General features: G+C 35.5%; 1 protein-coding gene across 1 annotated transcript in view; it reads left to right on the forward strand.

The window, feature by feature from the left end:
• The window catches only part of LOC134529626 (uncharacterized), a 131,099-nt gene that overhangs the window by 40,337 nt on the left and 67,799 nt on the right, over positions 1-22,963 (forward strand). Inside the window, exons 7-8 of the mRNA XM_063363963.1 lie at positions 8,410-8,621; positions 14,393-14,518. Coding sequence (XP_063220033.1) covers positions 8,410-8,621; positions 14,393-14,518 — 338 coding nt within the window. The remainder of the gene's footprint in view (positions 1-8,409; positions 8,622-14,392; positions 14,519-22,963) is intronic.

The raw sequence follows: 22,963 nt of genomic DNA on the forward strand, positions 1-22,963 counted from the left end.
CATGTTTACGGTCAAGGTCTTATGAGGAATTTTGCCTCTCTCCGTGGAATTTTGCCCCTCTCCGAGTAATATTGCCACTCTCTTAAGATAAGTTTCTCCTCTCCCAAAAATTTTGACCTTTCCAGATTTTTGAGAAAAAAAAAATGGGAAGTTTTCCCTAAAAAGGGTAATTTTTACCTCGAAATAAGGAAATTTTTAGGAATATTGAGTCAATTTTTGAAAAGTTTTGAGGAGTATTTGAAGTTCAAAGTCATCCAAGATGAATGCCGTTATCTCAGGGCGGTCGGTCATTGACCCTAACTCACATCTCGCACTGGCACCAGTGCCAGAACATACATTCCTATACTACTTCCGAAGGTGTAATATTGGACACTTTCCTACGTTAAGTCAAACGTCGCACAATTAATAGATCTTAAAAAGCAATAAAATTGTGCCTATTAACAGTATTATTAAAATCATAAGTTAGTCATTCCAAAATTTAATGAAATGCTAAACATCAAATAGTTTACGGGAGAAATTGTTTGTAGCACCCAGGTAAAGTTAACCTTATAAATTTCATTAAATTATATAATATTCTTCAAAACTCCCATGGAAAATAAATCGTAAGAAAACTTTTCGTGGCCTACAACTGTAGAAAACAAGACGGCTTAACCTTTTTAGTATTCTTAACCAGTTGACCAAAATGTTTTTATCATTCCATGACATGTAATCAGTATTTTCAGCTGTTACCATTCTCCTTAAATTTTGTTATTACGATTTTCAAAATCTGCTATTTTCATCATTATTCAATGTCATCATCCCAGTGATCATCATCTACATTGCCATGAGCAGTATCATTCTAATATATATTTTATTGTCCCTTTTCCAAAATTTGTCAGAGATTTACCACAGTCTTCGAGCTCGACAGAGTCACGTTAATATTTACTAGTTCATAGTTCATAGCTACGATTAAGTGCATTCTAATTTGTTACAAAAGCTGGTATTTCCAGTATGATTAAATCTGTTTAATTGCATTACTAAAAACTAAATCAATGTATTCTATAAGAAATCAACTGACTTAATAAATCTTAGGAAATTCATATTTTTTTTATTTCTTCTATGCTGGTTTAATACCTATCATTGTAGCCCATGTAGTTTTCTATGTGTGAGGATTTAGTACCAGTATCACACAAATTCGTCCAAACAATTACTTTTTTCTTAATAGACAATAAAATAAACCTACAAATTCTTTGAGTTTTATTAATTTATCACTTCAACCAAACTGTCCACAGCAAGTGATTAACTTAGTATTTTCTGGGAAAAAGGATAGTTCGCTCAATATAGTTTGATATCATCTCTGAAAAAACATTGTTCAATCAATATCACAAGGAAATGCTCGTCACTCACGTGGTTAAGGGTTGTATGTTTTGATGACTAGCTCAGGCTTAGCTGCAACATTTTATTCATTTTTTTTTTAATGTCTCGTAAAGGGAATCGTTTGCAGATGTCTACGACACACGACCGGTGAAAGTACCTAAACTCAAGCTTTTGGAAATACCCGCAAAGCTGGCCGGAGGTTGCTCACTACTCGCCCGACTCTGCGAGCAGGATGGCATTGACCCCGCATGGACCTCGCAGAAGCACCGGAGAGCCGACCAGCTGTCCGCACGAGGCTCGCAGCACCGCTTGCTCGCTCAGCGTGCCAACATGTAAAAACAAATAACTTACTGTTCGAAGCAAATCCCGGCACATGAAGTGTATTCGTTGGATCACTCCTAAGTAAGGAAAACGAGACAACAAATAAAATAAAAACTTGCCTATGAATGTGTAACTTGGACCGAGAAAGCTGTAGTGCGTAATGCAGAGTCGAACCCGGGTACTTTGTTTTTTCTGTGAAAGTTGTCGCTTTACAAATTATAAACAGCAAATATTTACAGAAAGCCTTCTTCCGGAATAACATATTTTTAATCTGCTCAATATGCTTGAAACATATATTATCAATAAAAAAATATATTATTGAGCTAGTTGGAAGAAAAGTTGCTTACTAAGTAGGTAGGATCGCAACGATGCACCAGTTTATTCAGTAGAGAAGTGGGTTCGTTAATAGAGTGATGTTATTTTTAATTTAAATATCGACACAGTAGTGTACAGCGATACATGTCCGGATGTAATTGCAAGGCCAGAAAATTACCAGAAGTCTTTTAATTTCAATTCCTGGAGTCGGTAACTATTTCACCAAAAAATGTTGCTATCAGCTTTGCTGTAATATTATTTTATTACTTGAGACGGCACCTGGCCAGATTTATAACTTATTATTCATACATAATACATAGGCTTAACCCTCGCACATATATTTATGGTAGCAAATTGTTTTGCTTATCTATACTATCCATCTTAATCTTATATAATTTAAAATTCATGCAGACGACATATATTGACAAAAAAAATAACATTTGCATCTAGGCCCAAATGTAAAATATTGTTTGAAAATACCTGCGTTCGAGACAATACATATGTAACAGACCTTACTTAATGTCAAAGTTAAAAATCACTTGCAGTAGATTACAATTTTTAAAAATTGGTAAAATATATTATTTGAAATAAACTAAATATTGTTAGACAATAATTTATATTAAATCACCCATTTACACACAGTAAAATCTGTAACTTTTGTATACGTTTCGTCTACAGTATTAAGAGTTTTCTACATTCATCTTCCATTAAAACATTTTTCAATGTCCCGCAGATAATTTCACTTCCCCACTTTTACACAGCGTAAGTTTTTTTTATTTCAATTGTAATTAAGAATTTTTTAAATATTTTTATTACTAAAATACGTGTTTACTCTTGTCGAGAATCGAACCGATGACTGAAGTGGATTACGTAACTAAACATTTGAACTAAAAGATATTTATTTTTTAATTTAAGCGAATTTTCTGAATTTTTTTGTTACAAATTTAGGAATTTCAAGTTTACGGTCAATTTCATGGTCAAAGCTACTTCCATAGGCCTATTGTAGGCTTTTCGATAGGAAATTGTATGCCCCTGTGAGGAATTTTCGCTTTTTCAAACGGAAAAGTCTTTTGAAGCATTTCAAATTTAAAATTTTTAAATTTTTGAGGAATAAAACGGAAAATTTCCCTAAACACAGAAGGTTGTTCCCTTGGAATAGGGGAAAAAAGGGAGTTTGAGGAAATTTGACATCAATATGACCGTTGTGACGTCATAATTCAAGATGGCGGACATCGGCACCAGCCCCTCACTCCAGCTCCAGCGCTCGGATCGGTCAATATATACTACTGTTCACCAAGGTCAATATGTTGGTATGTTTAAACACCTATGTTATCGGTATCCACACATGACCACGGGATCACTCTGCCCTCTGTGCTCGTGTTCCTCAGCCACGTTTGACGAGCCCTTCGAGGGCCGGAGCCGCCAACGGCAATAAGTAGCGCTACTAGAAAATGAATTTAATTTGACTTTTCCATTCGTCACCACTAGTCAATATATAGAATAAGTACATCTGAACAACACAAATGCATTCCAAACCTATAATAGAAAAACTTTACCTCTGCCATAAAAAATTCTATCTAAACGGAGTTCATTTTATTGGGGCAAAAATATAACTTCAATTTTTTTTCTGGATTTTATTTATATACATCAATGTTTTAAGGGAGTCATTTTATCTGAATCATAATATAAAAAAGTGCAGCAGAAAAAGTCTCCAAAATTGAACATTTTAAATTATGTAAAAGGAATTGTGATCGCTGTAAGCCACAGTAGTTATAATTTCAGGGTGGCGGTAGTTTAAAATATTTAAAGAAATACATTTAATAAATTTTCCTGTTAAGGATCAATTCAGGTGAATTACGCATTACTTTATCCAGATAACCGATAAATGTTGCACAAAGGCAAACATTGGGTGTTTCTGATTTTCTGTTCAAGCGTATTTAATCTAAATCACTACAGAAACTTGTAAGGTTATGACAATGCCTTAGTTTATTTTGTCAGCAGTTTCTATGAAAAGTTTTATTTTGCATACTGGAATTTAAGACTTCTTTTCCTAGGGGAACAAAATAAATTATAATAATTAGGTGTTGGTGCCGACTGGTTTATTATTGCTTACTGTTTGCTAACAAAAATGACAAAACCAATGACAAAAACGTTTTCTACATTTAAATTTAAAAAGTGTTGTAATATTTTTGAAATAAATAAACACTGTATTTAGCCTGAGACACTAAATTTTCCTTTTAGGCACAGGCTATGTTTATAATTTTTAGGGAGATTTCAAATAAAATTGAGAAAATGATACTGTCGATCGGGCTACATATAATAAGACATTGAGATGGCATGCCTAAATTCGGCCAGAGAACTGGTCCTGGTGCGTGGATTGAATTGTTGGGTCACCATCGTGAATTGTCGGCACAACCGTCATCTTGGAAAAACTTGAACTTTTGCCTTCTCCTTTAAATATAAGAACTCAACGGAAATACGATTCTCCGAGTGAAATTTAACACCAAAATCACAATTTTTCTAAAAAAAAAATATTAAATTAAATTATGTATTTAAATAAATATATAAGCATATTTAAAAAACACATCAACCAGTCCGGAGTCTTCGGTTTAAACCTAATAAGTGCAAATTTTTAAAATGTATTTCTCCCATAGTGACTGCACTTGTATAAATGTCAAAATATCCTTCCTCTGCAATAATTACCAAGAAAAAATTACTTCAACCATTGTGACGTGACGGAAGCCATATTTTGGCTGCCATTTTTGATTCGCATGTCAAGATCTTTATTCCACTGTCGCCATATTAGTTTATTTTTTACCGATAGAGTTCACTTAGTGTCAATCAACAGATCGTCAGCAGTCATAGCGTCCGCCATCTTGTAAGCAATTTTGGGTGCCATATTAATAATTTGTAATTATGAACCAAAAAATAGTTATTTTTTAATTATAAAAAATCTTTGATAAGAATTTAAATATTATTTTATGAAATAACATTTACATCATTGAGTCCCGAGTCCTTGGTTCAAACCCCACGAGTGCACATTTAAATAATACTTTCGCTAGCAGACTGATTCCCCCTGATAGTACTACCCAGGCATATGTTATTCCATCGAGTGTGAAGTCATAGCAGCCATCTTGGATTTGCCGGTTTGCATTTTCTCGTCATCTGCTGATATGTGCTACGAACACATAATATTTTTTTACCGAATAGAGCGCCTTAGCGTCAATCACCAGATCGACAGCTATCGTAGCTTCCGACAACTTGGATGATGTCATGGCCACCATTTTTTTTTAATTCAGTAATTATTAGCCATACAATTTGGCAAAAATTCCTAAAAGTAGGCCTATAAAAATTTATATTATATATTTTATGAATTATTTATATTATAAAGTTATTTATATTATAAAGTTGTTTATATTATAAAGTTGTTTATATTATAAAGATATTTTATCAATTGCGGACCTTGGCTCTATACCTACCTCCGACATAACAGCAAGTTTGTATTTTTCTTGCATCATGTAGAAAATTTCCTGCGCATTCAATACGTTTAAAGGTATCTACGTAAGACTTGCAAACTACCTAAATTCAAGCAAGTTACACGCAATTTTAAGGAATATCTCGAGTCCACTCTGCGAGGATACTCGGCTCGCGGGGCCTGCCAGTGAAAGTGGACTTTAAACCCACACGCAGAGAGTTAGAGACTTGTTAGAACGAGGCACGTAGTCCGTTGGCCTTGATCATCTCGACGAAGAGTTAAATATTTTGTTGAAAACGTAACTTGTTACTCATAAAGTATGTGTTAGAATAACTTTAAATAAAATAAAACGTAATGTAATATTCCCGGCAGTTATAACTTGGTACGCACGTCAGAGTTCAACCAAGGATATATATATATATATATATATATATATATATACATATATATATATCGCAAAAATTCTTCATTCTTTCGCAATAAATATAGAGTAAGACGGTAAGGTTCCCTCTGGTATAAACATGATGCATGAGTTCAATATGCTGAAGTGCCCGGTGTTGGAGTCCAAGCGAGAACACAAATATAATTTTAATTTTTAGTACATTTTCAGTACATTATTAATCATCCTCGGTGTGAAAAATAATTCTGTAAGTTACCTACTATCATTACCCTTACCATGGAGGTTGTATTCGGTGAGTCAGTACAGTGCCAACAACAAGCATATATAGGCTAAGCATATAATGCCTTATTTTTTGACACTTGGCATACCTTTCAACAAATACGTGGTCAATTTCAAGCTAAGAGGCCATTCGTCTCTGAACCACGAGGGCTTCTTTTTCAATACTTGGTAAGTATACAATATGCCCAAGGAATGGGGAAGGCTAAACACATAGGACTCAAGTCAACGATCTGCCAGAACTAAAGAACGGTCGTAACCTGTTGTGCTTAACGAAAACTGCAAGGTTTGTTACAAACATAGACCAAAAAAAATTACGAACTAAAGGGAAAAAACTATAGACAAAATGAAAAATATTCACCAATCGTATGTGAACATTGCTCTAACTAGTTCCAATGCTAAATCTTATTTTAGCTCCAAGTTATGTCAGTGGCTCCAATTGGCTCTAATCACTCCAATAATTCCAATTCCATTTGGCTTCTACTTGTTACAAGAGCTCCAACTTGTTCCAATTGATCCAATTGGTTCAAATCGCAATTGGCTTGAACTAGCTCTGATTGCCTCGTTTGGCTCCAGCTGAGTTCAGTGGCTCCAGTTGGCTTCAATTGCTCCGATTACATTTGACTCCCAACTAGTTTCATTGACTCCAGTTACCTTTAGTTGATCTAGTTGCTTCAATTACATCTGTCTCTAATTGGTTTCAATGCCTCTAATTGACTGAAATTTCTCCTATTTCGCTAATTACATTTAGCTCCAACTAGCTCAAATCACACGAATAGCATTTAACTAAAACTAGATCTCCATGACTCTAATTGGCTTCAATTGCTTCAAATGCTCCTATTGAATTTTACTCCAAGCTCTAATTGCTCTAATAGCATTGACTCCGTCTGAATAAATTTGGCTTCAATTCCAATTGCTCCAATTGCATTTGGCTTCAACTGGTTTATATAGCTCCAACCTTTCGAATATCTCCAGATGGCTCGAATGGCTCCAGTTGCTTTATCTGGTTAGAATCTAATTTTGCTCAACTATCTCTAATTTCCCTATTGGTGCCAACTGGTTTTAATGGCTCAAATTGGCTTCAATTGCTATAATTGCATTTGACTTCAATTGACTCCAATTGATAAAATAGAATTTTCATTACTTACCTTTTTAAAAGTCATTGACGACTTTTTTATCTCAGCCTTAAGTTCGAAGTTGGCTTACAATAAATATAACAATAATATTTAAATTCAAAAATCCAATTTACTTTACATATACAGGTTATATAAAACATTTATTACAAGTAACCCACGCATCTTATTTCATGAAGTATAGTCCATCATTCTTTGGTGATAGATAAATTTTCGGCATTTTGTGAAGCGAGTAGAACCAATACATTTGTCTGACGACCAACATAGTTTGATCTTTCCATGGCATGTAATCAGTCTTTTCTGCTGCTGCATCTTCCTAGCATATTTATTACTGATATTTTTTAAACATCTAAAGTTTTCATCGTATTTATCACCCCAGTGTTAGTCACCATCATCACACTAATTATAATGTTTATTTACTAAAGACTATTATTTTCATTTATTTTTTGTGCCAGAGCTTCAACACTGTGTTTGATCTTTTCTATTTCAGATGCTTCTTTGAACGTTCTTGTGTTCGCAATACGATTTTAAGTGGTGTAAATAATTATAATTGTTCATTTGCCACAGAGTTGGATCTTCAATCAGTGTATTTAATAACAGTTACAAGCTTTCTTTTCTAAATCATAAGTGAGCTCTGGAAAATTTTGTTAACATCATAAATTTCACATCCCTTGAGATATAAACTAGTTTTTAAGATTTTTTCCTTCATTTTGTACTTACTTGTTGTTGTAGATTTGTGTTCCCATTTAGAATTTTGGTTATATTTTTGGTAACCAAAACCTACCTTATTTTTATCTCATAAATTACTAAACAAAAGAATAAATAAAAAAAAATTATTGTTCGACTACGTAAGGGTGGTATTTCTCAAATATACGAGGTGATAAGGAATGAAACTAATAAATACCGGAAACAGTATCACCAGGATAAAAAAGTTTTGTGTATGTGTGTGTTGATGAGTGTGTGTGTGTGTGTGTGTGTGTGTGTGTACGACTGATGGAGATGGTGTAAATATTTGAGGTTGAAGTTGAACAACTTAGAAGGCAAATAAGTAATTGCATGAACCCGCAAGCCATGACTGGTCCCTGTAACGGAGGGAGGCGCGAGCAGGGGGTGGCATGAGGGGCTGTGTGCAGGCGGGAGGGAGCAGCTGTGGGGCGGCTCGCACGCCTTCCCCTTCGACTACTCGCTGCCGGCCAAGCTGCCCGCCTCCTTCCACGGCCGCCTGGGCTACGTGCGCTACTTCTGCGAGGCCACGCTCGAGCGCTGCGCCGCGCCTGCGCTCTGCAGCCGCGCCTACTTCAGCGTCGGCTGCGTCGCCGACATCAACACGGAGCCCAAGTCCGAGGTGAGTCCGACCTGACACGCCTCGCAGAGTGCAAGGTGAGCCCTTCCACCTGAGATGCCTCTTGTGAAGGCAGAGTGCAAGGTGACGTTCCCCTCAAGATGAAAGTTTTCAAAGTAAGATGCCCCTTTAAAGACTTTTTTTTTTCACGGTTTGATGCACCTCAACACTTAATAAGACACTGGCTTTGATTTTCGTCGTTCCAAGTTTCTATTTCCGTTACGTCGCAAATTTTATCTATCATACTCTCTGCTTCATACACATCTACTACTAGCTCGCTGTAGGAAAGGTTTTGATGGAGATTAAGAACTGACGAAAACTAGCTTCTACAGCGCATCTTACGTTCCGTTCCCCCCTCCCTTCTTTGCGACAGAGAATTTCCGTCACTCCCCTCTCTGTCGCAAAGAAGGATGGGGGGAACCTAAGCTGCGCAGTAGAAGCTAGTTTTCGTCAGTTTTTAATCTCCATCAAAATCTTTCCTACAGCGAGCCAGTAGTACATCGCTATCAAAATAACTGATGTCCACTGTGTCCACACCATTTTGTGGTAGTCAGAATTAAAAGGTAAATTTTTGTTTTATATTTTAACTAAATGATATGTTGAACAAAAATATTCATTATAACATTAAAAATAGGCCAATTGGTAAATTTCTATTGCGATCCTTATTGTCTTACGTAGGGATTGTATACGGATTTTAACGGATATTCCATAAATAACTGTGGTGTTTTACTGAAGAAAATATACAGTATTTTTTAATAAAATATGTTGGCTACCATTTAAAAATTCACAAACGGATCAAAAGTATGATTGGAAAACCGTCACCCAAATATAAATTGTTCATATTTATTTATTAGTATGATAAAACAGTACCTAAGTAAGACATGAATTATTAGGGATACAGTGTTAGGAAAGTACCGTGTCGCCTTGCAATAATCACTGATTGCGTACGTTATTTCTTCAAAAACCAAAAGCTAAGCTAACGTTGGAGGTTCCAGGGCTGAACGGCAAGCCACGACATGTCTGGCTTCGCTGGCCAGGGCTCGCTGGTGTCTGGCTTCCTGACGGCGATATCGCATGATGGCTGCAGCGTGGCACTACGTCAAGAGCCCCGTTACGTCATCGACTCGCCAAACGCCCGGGGATAATTGCAGGCCACCGACACGCCACTCGGCTGGCGTTACCCAGGAAACACCGCTGACCGAAAAAATAAAAAATAATAATTCGTTGCGGAAATATAATCTTAAGGAGGCGAGACCGGGCAAGCATTAGGCGCGTCTCTGCTGCCTAACTGGACTCTCGGGCTACTCTGCTTTATGGTTCAAAATACGCTGGCGCATTAAGCAACTGTAAATATTCTAGTTCTGTTAAGAGTGAAGATTCTTCATAAGTACAAAGTGTGTATTATTATTATTATTATTATTATTATTATTATTGACAAGCAGGTTTCTCAGTAAAACGCATTTCTAATCTCTATCACCTCCGCAGTTTTAACCTGCTTCTTTAGACATTTACTTATATATATATATATATATATATATATATATATATATATATATATTGGAATAAGTGCCATCCAGATAACAATTATATCAGATGTATCAGATATTATATCCAGATTATAATAATTATACATATATGTATATATATGTATTGGAATAAGTGCCATCCAGATAATAATTACCGCAAAGTTTATAATTTTTAGAATTTCTGCTTATGTAGGGGCAAATTATTTTGTAACATTAAGTGAAAAACATGATATAAATTGCATTTCAATTACTTTTTTTACAGTAACTAACATGTTTCTAAACCATGTTGTTTTTAACTATCTACAAATAATTGTTTTTCGTCTTTTTCTTAGAAATTGGCGGCAAAGTCTCAACAATAAACATTTGTTGGATTCAAATATGCAAAACTCAGAGGGTTTTTTTAAAGCATAACGACGCTCTGAGTAGAAAAGTGTCTAACTCCACTTTTTTCGAAAAACTTTTTTTTTTTTTGTATTTTCTGTTGAGATATATCATTCTCCATTAGCCCTGACTTTGGTAAGCGCGTAGTTAAAAATTTTCAGTTCGAAATGTTGCCGCACGAAAATTGTCTAACTGTGGCGCTCAAATCTTCTCAATAAGAAAACCACTAACTCCAGTAAAATGTGTCAAGCTCTGATAATTAGAATTCTCGTCATTTACTTATCAAGTTTATGGCTTTGTTATTAATATCATAACTGAAAAATTTGTGATTAGGTACATCTAAATAAAAGGTATTTATCATATTTGATCATTTAATTCCTAATTCCATCTTATTATTTGTCTTAAATTATAGGTTATTTTTAATGTTATTTTTTGTAAACAGATGGAATTAACAAAACAACTGAGAGGATTATCTTTTAAGGATGGCAACAATGAAGTGCAAGTGGACTCTATTTTAGATAAACAAAACAATATTAATGATTCATCAAGTGAAGTTGTGGAGTATTCAAACAAGCATGACAATTCAACCGTTAAAAAAACTTATATTGATTATTCTGATGCACCGGGACTTGTACCGTATGTATTCTTTTTCAGAAAGTTCGTATTTTGGAAAATACAACAGTAAATATTCCAAGAAAACAACGTAAAAAACGTGCTGTAAATAAAATGAATTGGAAAAGCAATAAAAATCAACTCAACAGGCAACTATTCATGCCAAAAAAAAAAGGTTGGAATTATGACGTCACTAAAAAAGCAAAAAAAAAATTGAAACCAATCTGTCATTTTGCTCTGAGTAAAAAAAATTATCTCAAATATTTAGAGTTTAACGAAGATCAAATGACTGATATTTTCGAAAGGTTTTGGAAAATGAGTTGGAGTGAAAAAAACGTTTTCGTAGATGGAACAGTAGAAAGTTGTTTAGTTAAACGTTATCGTGACCAAAAAGTGATAATTCGCGACGTAATTTAACTTATAATACAGTTTACCTTTATTAAGCGAAAAACAAGTTTGCAAACTATGTACCGTAATACTCTATGTATTGGACCAACAACTATACAAAATTGGAAATAATCAGTCGGTGCGACTAAATCAACTTCAAACGTGAATAGTACTGCTCCAAAAGAAAAGACAAAACCAAGTCATCGGCAAGAGAAAGAATATGAAGAGTTAGAATTGTTTTTCGATTCCTTACCAAAACTGGATTCGCATTATTGTAGAGATTCGTCATCAAAATTATATTTGCAGCCAGAGTGGCAGTCGAAAAAACTTTGTAAGAATTTTATGTACAGAATTGGTGTAAAGATGGTAATATTAAATCTTTTTCTTTAACTACTTTTTATCAACTAATGAACGAAAAAGATATCGAGTTGTATTCACCGAAACAAGATCAATGTGACATTTGTGTTCGTTATAGAGTAGGAAAATTTAATAAGAATGACTATCAAATTCATATAAAAAATAAATAATATGCTAGGGAAAAAAATATTTAGATAAATTGAATGAAGATTTTGTTTTTACAATGGATTTGCAGTCGGTACTTTTATCACCAAAATCTCAAGAGTCGTCATTGTATTATAAAACAAAACTTTCAGTTCATATTTTTTGTTTATTTAGTTTGAAAACTTCCAGTGTATGGTGTTACATGTGGTATGAAACAGAAGGAGGTTTAAACTCTGATGAGTTTGCTTCAATTATTTTTTAATTTATCTCAACACATGTCGTGCCTTTTCTACCAGAGTCAAATAAAAAATAGTATATTACTCTGATTGATGTACATATCAAAACCGCAATTGTACTCTAAGTAATGCTCTTGTTAATGCTGCAAAATTATTTGATATTACAATTGAGCAAAAGTACTTAGAAAAAAGGGCATACACAAATGGAAGCTGATTCTATGCATGCAGCGATAAAAAAAAAAATCCAAGAATAAAATAATCAATGTTCCAGCAGACTATGTTGATCTATATAAAACTGCAACGAAGAAAGCGTACACAGTCGAGTACTTGAATTTCAAAGATTTTAAATAATTTAATAAAATTAAATTGTATTCTTCAAATACGCCCAGGAAACAAAACAGGTGATCTAGTTGTTACTAATATAAGAGGAATAAAATATACACCTGATAGTGATATTTACTACAAAATAATTTCAGAATCAATAGACTAAACTACCTCAAAGAAAAAATAAAGTAAAATCCTGTTTGATTTATCAACATTGACCCAGACTTTATCGTGCCAGACTCAAAGTAAAGAAAAGAAAAAATGAAGATTTGCAAGAACTGAAGAAAACGTTGCCCATAGACTATAATCAGTTTTATGATAATCTTACGTATGCAAAATTAAGTATTATCTAAATTATAAGCAGATTATTTAACTTAAAATTGCAATTATAAAACGATGTTCAAGCTAATTTAACCAAATATTACAAATTTACTTTGCCAAATATTATACTAAAGATTTATAATCTCGGTTAGACTAAATTTTGTTGAGTATAAAATAATTAATACACAATATAATTTTATTTTAGTTAACGTTACTGGTATTTATAAATTTACCTATTTATTAATATAGGTTAATCTGTTAAAAAATTAATTTAATAAATATAAAATATTCTATTCGATTTAATTGATTACTTTAATTCCTATCTACATTTTAAATTTAGAATGCAAATTGTCTAACTCCTCATCCAATTTTAGAATTTCACGATGAAAATAGTCTAACTCCAAAAATGCTTCTTAACTGATACATTTTTAGTAAGTCGACATATTTTTATATATGTACTCAACAATAAACACATTTTTAACGATATTCAAGTTTTTATTAATTATTTTATCATTTTTCTACTAATGAAACGTTTTTTGGCTCTCCTGAAAAATTTACAAAAATGGAGATAGACACTTTTCTACTGAGAGCGTCGATAAGTAATATTGCCTTATTTCGTAGTTTAAATGTTTGCATTGATAGTTTTCCGTTCACAATTAAAAATTACAAGTTAATTCCCCTTCTGAATTCGAGTTAGGTCGATGCCTGACTGAACCACTTCACTCCACGTGTACAATATTTGGTCTCCACTTAACCAAACAATATGTAAATGGATGGTTGTTTAAGCCACGCGTGTGAGTTAATTTTTATTTAATCGCTTTTATTCTGGCCACGCCGCCGCCGTGACGTTATTTCTCCCCAACGCGACGGCATAAAGAATTTTAGGAATTGTACTCATAACACTGGCGCAGGTTTCAGACTGTGGTGGTAAAGGTAGTAAGGGTAAATTACTGGAGCCCGGGATCGCCATTTTGTATTCTGGTGACATTGACATTGACCTATGACGGGTGTATACCATTTGTCCAAGTGTCCACTTCTCCAAGCGACCACTTCTCCAAGCTCCGTTTGTTCGAAGGACCATTTGTCCAAGTGACCATTTGTCCAACCGACCATCTCTCCAAGTTTTGAGGGGTGGATGTGTCTCCCACTTGCCTTCCCATGCACCGCCTTTTCCCCTCTCTTGGAGCCAATGAACACACGGAAGTCTAACAGCGAATCAGCGCTAGCAATTTTTTTATTTTTACGGCGAGATAATCGAAAACAATACCGTGTCGCCTCCGGACATAAAGTAGCTAAGTGCTGGTATGTAAAAAAGGTTACCGCACTTTAAAAAACGAGAGCTGTGTTCAGGGTCTCGACGAGCGCCAGTAATCGCGCTGTCACAGACGTATCGTTTTTCCGGGCGCAGTTTATGTCTGGTGTAGAGAAAGAAGGACACCTATGATACGCGGCGTTGCATTGCGTTATCCACATGTGACGCTCGCAGCTAGGATTACAGTTCCATTACTCCACGTGGAGCTCCGATCTCGTGGGCCGGGTCGTGTCTGGCATCCTGGGCTACCGAAGGCCGCGAGTTCCGCGGCTGCTTTCAGAGTTATCAGAGGGCAGCCAAGTAGTGTTCTGCAACCGAGCGCATCTTGCTGGGTTTTCCGTGAATATATTGAATAGAAGCTGTGTTGACCTTGTGGCCGGCTGGTGTTTCTGGCAATATGTTGGAGAAGGCATTCTGATACGATTGAGAGGAAGAAATAATATCGTATATACCAAATTAAATTCAAGTTAACAGAGTAGAACCGACAAAAATATATGCAAATATACTGAATTTTGAGTAATTTTTTAGGAATTTTTGTGGAATTTTGAGGGTCAAGGTCACATTTCAAGGTCAAGGTAATCCAAAATGGCCGCCGTGACGTCAGGTTGGACGGAATCAATGACCGCCGCACCAATCGCCAGGCAACTCGAACCAGAACCAGTAGCAGTATTGGCTATCATATACTAATACTGTATTTAATTCTGTGAAGTACCGTGTACTCATAAAAATCAACATTTTCTGTATTTTGGCTGGAACATTGCAATTGATTGTACCTACTAGTGCTGGGGTTAGGTATAAATACGAAGCTATTTCGTAAGACCAGATTGCATAGACAGAAATTGAATAGCAACTGTGCGAACATTTTTTTGTGGTTATCAAAAAAAATCGCTAATCTCGATTAGAAAAATCCACAATGTAATGACGGAACACATAGGGCCAACTTGCATTTGCTGTATTAAATTATATGCTTCGATTCCAGTGCGACAACTATACCCGCCTATTCAATAATTTAAAATACATTTTTAGGAAATGTGTGTTACAAAACCACTAAATTTTTTTAGAGAAAGCGGATTCGTTGTTGATCATCCTTCATCCACACAGTTACGTACTATACGAGTTAAAAAGTCACATTAACACTCTACTCGTTATTTCGGTCAAATGCGAATGGAGGAAGACGTGGGACTAGGTACAAGGTGGCTTGAGAACAAACCAAAGCCTGGACGAAATCCTTCTAGGCCTTCGAATCTTGAAATCTGTCAAAGAGTTTTGTTCGCATTTTACTGTAAGTAAAGGGCATACAAACAAATTTTTACACCTCAAAATATGTCGTGCCTATTTTAAATAAAACACGAAAAGGTGTAATTTTAATAGTTTTCAATGTTACCGAATGTCTTAATGACTTAGTTATAAAAATCTAAGGCGAGTACTCAAGCAGTAAACGAAAACAACGAATAAATGAATTCCTTAATGAACAAAAATGAAGTATACTTTCAAGAATATTATATAGGTAGGCCTACAAGTAAAGTGTATTAAGGTTACCTAATGAAACATGTTACATTAATTTTCAATCATGAAATATCCCTATCTGTTCAATTAAATTAACTTAAGAAGAGATTAATGTGTATCATCTTAGCTCTCGGTGTACGTCATTTTGTTGGAGTGATTTTGGGAATGCGACTGAAATAAATGAACGGAAAATGTGTAGCACAGGGTGCTGCTATGTATGGTGGATAGCGTGAACACATTTCACAAAGCCAAAGGGAATATTTATACTATTAACTGATAGGTTAATAATTTTGAAGAAAAATTCCTGGTTGAAAATCAGTTCCAAAGCTGGAGGTCAATATTTTTACAATTTTCTTTTCCCCTTTAGTGAGAGTTTTATTTTTTAAAAAAGTCTTAAATTTCTGTCTGCAAATGGAATGTGCCGGTAGCGAATTCTAGTGGTGGGTGCGGAAACAAACTGTGATTCGCGTACGTTAAATTTAGAATGATGTTTACGTTGGTTCTGCAATTGTGCATGTATGTATTTACGTTAGGATCCATTATTTGGAGGGGGATTGAGGTCGCAGCCCCAAACGAGCGATAGCGAGTTACTCCTATAATTCGAACATTCATAAACATTATCTTTTTGCTTACGTACACTGCTTTGAAAGCTGATTTTAGGAAGAAAAAATTATTCGGTAAATGTGTAGACCATCCCTGCCGCGTTTAAAGTATGCAGACATATAATTTAAAAGATGGTTTAGAGCTATCATTTGACCTAGAACTCACAATTTTGTATCACTCTTCTTTAATTAGTTTTTTAAAACCACAAATATTTATGATTTAATTTCACAATAATTTTTAACTAGCAAGCTAAAGAAACATTGTAGGCTTATGTAGTCGCGTAAAATCGCTAATGTTTTCCAAGTAGAAATACTTAAATGCTTTAAGATAACAAGAAAAGTTCATGTAATATTGACACATCTTCAAAAACGACTATATAACGTGAGCATTAATAATTACATTTATGTTTATTGAAACAAGTAAATAATTTTACCATCAATTTTTAGATTTGTTTTAAATTTAATTCAACTAGGTACTCATATTTTTTGTTTTTATTTTTTTTTCGTGACGACGGATTAAAACACTAATATTAAAATGAATGAAATAAACTACATTGATCGTTCAATGAAATCAAAATTAAAAATGAAATTTAATTCCAATGTCAACACAAACAAACATCCAAAAAGCGCAAAAACTGGGATAATTCACACTGTAATCAACCGAACTGAAATAATTTGTTCTGATAAGAAATAAATCACTGATAAACAAAATCACTTAACGTATAAACTTCTAGCAAATGGCTACCCACTTGATATCATAAAACAGCATGTGACATCAAATAAATCACAAATCACCCAACAAAAACTACAGATAAATCAAGCAACACATCCATAATTCCCTATGTTCGTGGTCTCTCGGAAAGAATCAGACGTTTTAGAAGCAAACACGATCTAAGAACAGTTTTTAAATCTAATTCTAATATCAAAGCACGATTACCAAAGTAAAAACAGCCATCGATAAAAATCATTATTAAAACTGTGTGCATCAGATCTCCTGCGAATGTGGTTGCATGTACACAGGAGAAACTGGTAGGACCCTTTCAACGTGCATGAAGGAGCACAAAAATAACATAAAGAAAGGCAAAACTAAAAAATTTAGACTTTTCGAACATGCTTGGGACAATAGCCACAGAATACTCTGGGACAAGGCTGCACCACTCATATATGAAGAAAACACAGTTAAAAGGAAATTTAAGGAATCAGCATTTAATGTCAGCAATAGCAATATTACCAGTAATAAAAACATTTTATTAAAAAAATACGGATACCCAATTAAAAATTAAAACAATTTACTACAGAACGTAGTTAAAAACCAGCAAACCTCACAGAAATGCGGCAAATCAGGATAGCCCTCGCCTCCCATAACCTACTTTTCCAGTGTCCAATATCAGTCTGTGCCTAATGACGGGAACAAATGTAAGTTGCCTAAACGTCGTGACTGCTGTCATTGGAAACGTCTGTGTTCGTCAGTGCTGTCGTCATTGTGTTGTCCAAAATATTCGTTGATTTTTCATCGCTGTGTTTATATGTTTGCTGTATTGTCCAGGTTTGTTGTCTGCTTGCATCCAATCTGTCTTGTAGTTCTGTCTCGTCGTTGTTAGGCCACTGTGTTCGTCTATGTCGTTATATTATTATTCTTGACTAAGTTCCTTCTATGGAATATTTGTGCCATCTGGTTTTTTAGACGTTAAATATTTTTGTCTGTGCTGTCGTCTCATCGTTGTGTTGCCCATAATACTTTTTTAATTTTCCACATTGGTTCAATTTTTTTTTACTAAAACTGTTCTAGTCATGTTTGATGTGGAAAATATTTTTCTGTTTTATACTTTTATTTTATTTGTTTTCGTAATTATTTACATGGCAAACAGTGCAAAACTTCTATGGCGTATGTCCAAAAGACTTCACTAAATCAAAATTCCTCATTGCATTTTACATTCAAAGAAATACTTTCATACGTCATGCATACATTCCACATTTAAATATAGTTAGTTAGATTCGTAACCTATAAATATCTGAGTGTTTATGGTTTCCTTACCAACAAAACTCTATATGTCAAGCCGGTGCCCCATTAGAGAAAGCAGCATTGCGTGGAAGGACTCCACGTGGTTGTTCGTCCGTCTTGGAAGTCGAAAGACAGAAAGTCTTTCGGCCCCCACTCTTCTCAGCCAGTATCGTTCAACGTGATTCAGGACTGCCATTACGTTAGCGTTAAAGTTTTGAGATCTGGCGTAAGTTTTCAATGCTTCCAGTCCGTCAACTACCTATATTGAACGAGGGTGTCACTATGTCATGTGGCGCTCCTCGCAAAGCAGGCAAATGAGGAAGGGCCATTACCATCCTTATGAACCGCATTTCTTGTGGGTTCGTTCTTATTTCATAGCTCCAGCCACGGCGGCAAACTAAACGCCATATGGCCTGCAGGCAGTAAAAATGTCATATAGGAAATGTCTGGAACATAACTGGACACTCATGTTTGTAGTTTACATGGTTCTTGAATACTCTGGATTCATTATGATAATATGCTGCATGATTTAGAAAGTTTATTATAATATAAAATATATCATTTTTAAAATATGTTTTTATACACCGAATAATTATTAACACCATAAACATGAACAGTGTACATGTAAAGCAATGTATAGTGAACTTATTTTTGCTCTATTACCTAGGACATCCTACTTTGATAGGTGAACGTAAGTAGGATGTAAACCCGCATTTAATACAAAAGATAAATGCCAAAATTTCTAATAGTAAAATGAATGTACAAACATAATTTTGGAGTGCATAGGCGGGTAAAATCATTCATTAAAGAAAAATTATAGTTTACAATAAAACCACCTAAACCCTAGAAAGTGAAATCATCTGACAATACGATTTTATCGGTTTGCCAGGCCACTGGAGTCTTACAGAAAGTCTAAACATTATAAAGAAGGTAAAATGTGGCTGCGAAATGTGAGTTACTTTAGAAATTATGTTCACTACCTATACAAATGTTACAATTCATTTAAAAATAAAATTAGTTTTCCTTTATGTTATATCGTTACACAATAGGGATAAAAAAATTGCTGTAGAAATTTTAAAATTATCTTTTCTGATATTCACGATAAATCATTACTTGACCGAATTCTAAAAGTTTGACATAATAGCTATTTAAAGTAGATAGTATAGAAAAGGGGTTCTGGGCACCGGCGCGTTGTGCGTGGTGCCGGTCAATAGCCACGTCCAGACGATGCGATTTTTCGTGCAACTTGCGCTGTGCGCTGCGCGCATGCAATAGCTCATTGCAAGCGCAAGCAGCCTGTGCGTCGAGCGCATGCGCGTTTACCTGGAAATCAGTAGCTCGTCTGGTAGCGCACGTGTTCCCGTTGTCAGTGGGTATCATCGGCCATTTCCGTGCGCTACGCCGTGTTTGTCTACACAATAGTGCATGTTTTTGTGGTTGACGAGAGTTGTCAGAGTTCAGTTAATTGATACTGTGATTGTGCATAGTGAATAACTAATGTCTGATAGCCAGGAAAGCACATTGCAGTTCATAGAAGACTACCGTAAACATGAACTCCTGTGGAACACTAGCTTAAAAGAATACAAAAACAAACAACTTCGAAGGGATGCCATCATTGAACTAGGACAAAAGTATGGACTAAATGAAAAAGCTGTGAAAAATAATATCAAAAGCTTACATTGTTATTTTAGCAAGGAGCATGATAAAGTCCGTAGTGCAAAAAGTGGCATGTCAGCGAATGCAAAGGAAGTGCCGTCATGGTTTGCATACAAAGCACTGTTGTTTTTGAAAGACACGGCCGTACCATTTCAGACTGTGGACAGCATTGATGACAGCATCAACAATGATGACAACAATGAGATGAATGTAAGTATAATGTAATGTATTTGTGTTGTGATACATGATATTATATTTGTGATTGCTGAAAAATATGTATCTGAGTAGTATACGAATGGCGGAGCTGGGACAGGCGCCAGGCGCTGGTGCTTGGTGCCGATCCACATCTCTGACGTCACGTCCATCTCTGACGTCACGACGGCCATCTTGGATGGTTGTGACCTTGACCTTTGACCTTGACCTTGAATTTGATCCTCAAAAATCGCCAAAATCCGCCAAAATTGGGCAAAATTTGCCCAAAATTCCTCAAAAATCGCCAAAATTTCCATTTCTGTGGAAAAAAGTTCCGCCAAAAAATCTCAAAAAATTCCACAAATTAAAAATTTCTCATTTCGAGGGAAAAATTTCCCGTTTCGAGGGAAAAATTCCCGTTTTTAGTCCTTAAAAATCCCAGCGGCTGAAAATTCCTAAAACTGGCTTAAGCATCCTTAACTCAAGCCTCAGTTAAGCCATTTCTAGGAATAAGGATACCATGACCGCCATCTTGAATTATGACGTCATCGTTGCAATTTCCGTTACGGCCGCCATCTTTAAATTTATTATCCGATTTTAATGAAAAAAAATTTAAAATTCATAAAACAAATTAAATAATAAAATTTTTAATAAAATATTTAAAAAACAAACATTTACGACACGGAGCTCGGAGTCCTCGGTTCGAACCCGACGAGTGCAAAAAAAATAAAAATGGCGACCGATCCTTCCCCCGAGGTGGCTGCAGGCATACTGACTCCCACCACTTTTTATCATCATCTAGTATGACGTCATGGCCGCCATCTTGTCTTCGATGCTGGAAGCCATCATCATTGTATCGTCGGCTAGAGTGCGCCGATGACATGTTAGTTTAATTCGTATCCGCAAGAGTGCAGTAATCATTTATTACTGTGACATCCGCCATCTTGTCATTTGGCCGCCATCTTGAAAATCCGTAATTATTTAGCTAGAAATTCGGGAAAAGTTCCAAAATTCATTAAATAAATCACTCATTAATTTACATATTGATTCGATCGATTCCCGTCCTCGGTTCGATACCCGATCGTTGCAATAATGTTTAATCTTATGTAAAAAAAATAATTTAAATAAACCATGTTCAACATTCTTAAAGAGACTTTAAATCCTCTACTACCACCATCCTATCAGACATCAAGACCACCATATTGGAAATGTGTAATTTTAATGCTAGAGATCCGGGAAAAAGTTCAGAAATCATTAAATAAATTTCCGATCAATATACTGATTAATTAGATCGACTAAGATCCTTGGTACGATCTAGGATGATGCAAAAAAAATTAAATATATCATCAATTTAACATAATAGTAACAGGTTCGAGGAATTAAACACCGCAAGTTCTTTTACAAACATAATATTTATTACATAATTTCTATTCTACTACAGGATCACTTACGAAAGCCAACAATCTTATAATCATTTAGTTCCGCAGCGGTGTGAAATGACTAATTCTTAGCTCCAATCGGTTTATACTAGACAGAGTCCAGCCAGAACCTTTACAGACATAGTCCACCTCTTCTTGACAGAGTTTCTGGATACCGTTTTTAACAGTTTGCTTCACATCGTTAGAACTGTAAATTACTGCAGCAGATGTCTTGAATGCACACTTCTTTACTTCGTCATCGAACGGATATGGCTTTCCATATATACAGTCCAACCACAAGTTATATTTCAAAGGTCCGTTTGTTGCTACATCATCAGTAAGCTGATTGATTATCTTCTGTCTGATATCGTCAAGAAAATTACAAATGTCCTTCGACTCACCGAACGTATTTAGATAATAGTAGTCTTTCAACGTTCCACGAAATGCAGACTGCGCCAAGTAGAAGCCATTATCGTTCACTTGTAATGCTACGAACACAGTCTTAGGTTTAGTTCCATGTTCAGACGTCATAACAATCGGTTGCTGGGCATCTGTTTTTTTGGTTGTACGCTTTCGTGTCTCCAATCTAAAGCGAGGAGTCGAAATGTCGGCAGGTAGTTCAGCAGTAGGAGCACAGACTCCACCTTTACATTTTTTCGCATGATGTCGCAAACTGTCAATTCGAGTAAACCATTTAAGGCACTCATCACATCTAAACTTCATGCGAGAAGGATTCTTCGCGCATTTGCTCCGCTCATGTCTTCGTGCATCATGGTAAAATGCGAACGACGTATCACAGTAGCTGCAAGGATACCGTGGTGATGAAGACGATCCTTTCAGACCCGATCCAAATACAGGCGTTGCAACAGTAGTACCATTTCCAGGCATTCTCTTATGCACATCGATGCATCGTTGTTGCGCCGAAACCTTTACTTTCTGCCGCACAGCAGGACCTTTGCATGCCTTCATGTGCGTTTTCATATTATCTTTTCTGGCAAACTGCTTATGACATTTCTCACAAACAAACATTTTACGATATAGGTTCTTGGCACATTCGCTCCTCTCGTGTCGCCGAGCATTGCTGTTGTTTGAGAAAATCTTGTCACAGTAACAGCACCGATGTTCGCTAGTTGTCAAATCAGCATCCATTGAAGTCTCCATCGAGGTCGTATCGTCGATCGTCGTGGTTTCCTGCACATCCAGCTCAGTAGTCATTAAGCTATCTTCTTCTGGTGGTATCACATCTGTTGAAATCTCCTCCAATGTTGACATCGTCGTCGTTGCCAACGGGATCTGCTCCACCATTGTCGTCGCTGTCGTCAAGGTTCCCGTAGACGATGATACAACGTCCATCGAGTACGACGTTAAA

The sequence above is a fragment of the Bacillus rossius genome, chromosome 1 (genome assembly GCF_032445375.1).
Source record: "Bacillus rossius redtenbacheri isolate Brsri chromosome 1, Brsri_v3, whole genome shotgun sequence".
Lineage (NCBI taxonomy): Eukaryota > Metazoa > Arthropoda > Insecta > Phasmatodea > Bacillidae > Bacillus > Bacillus rossius.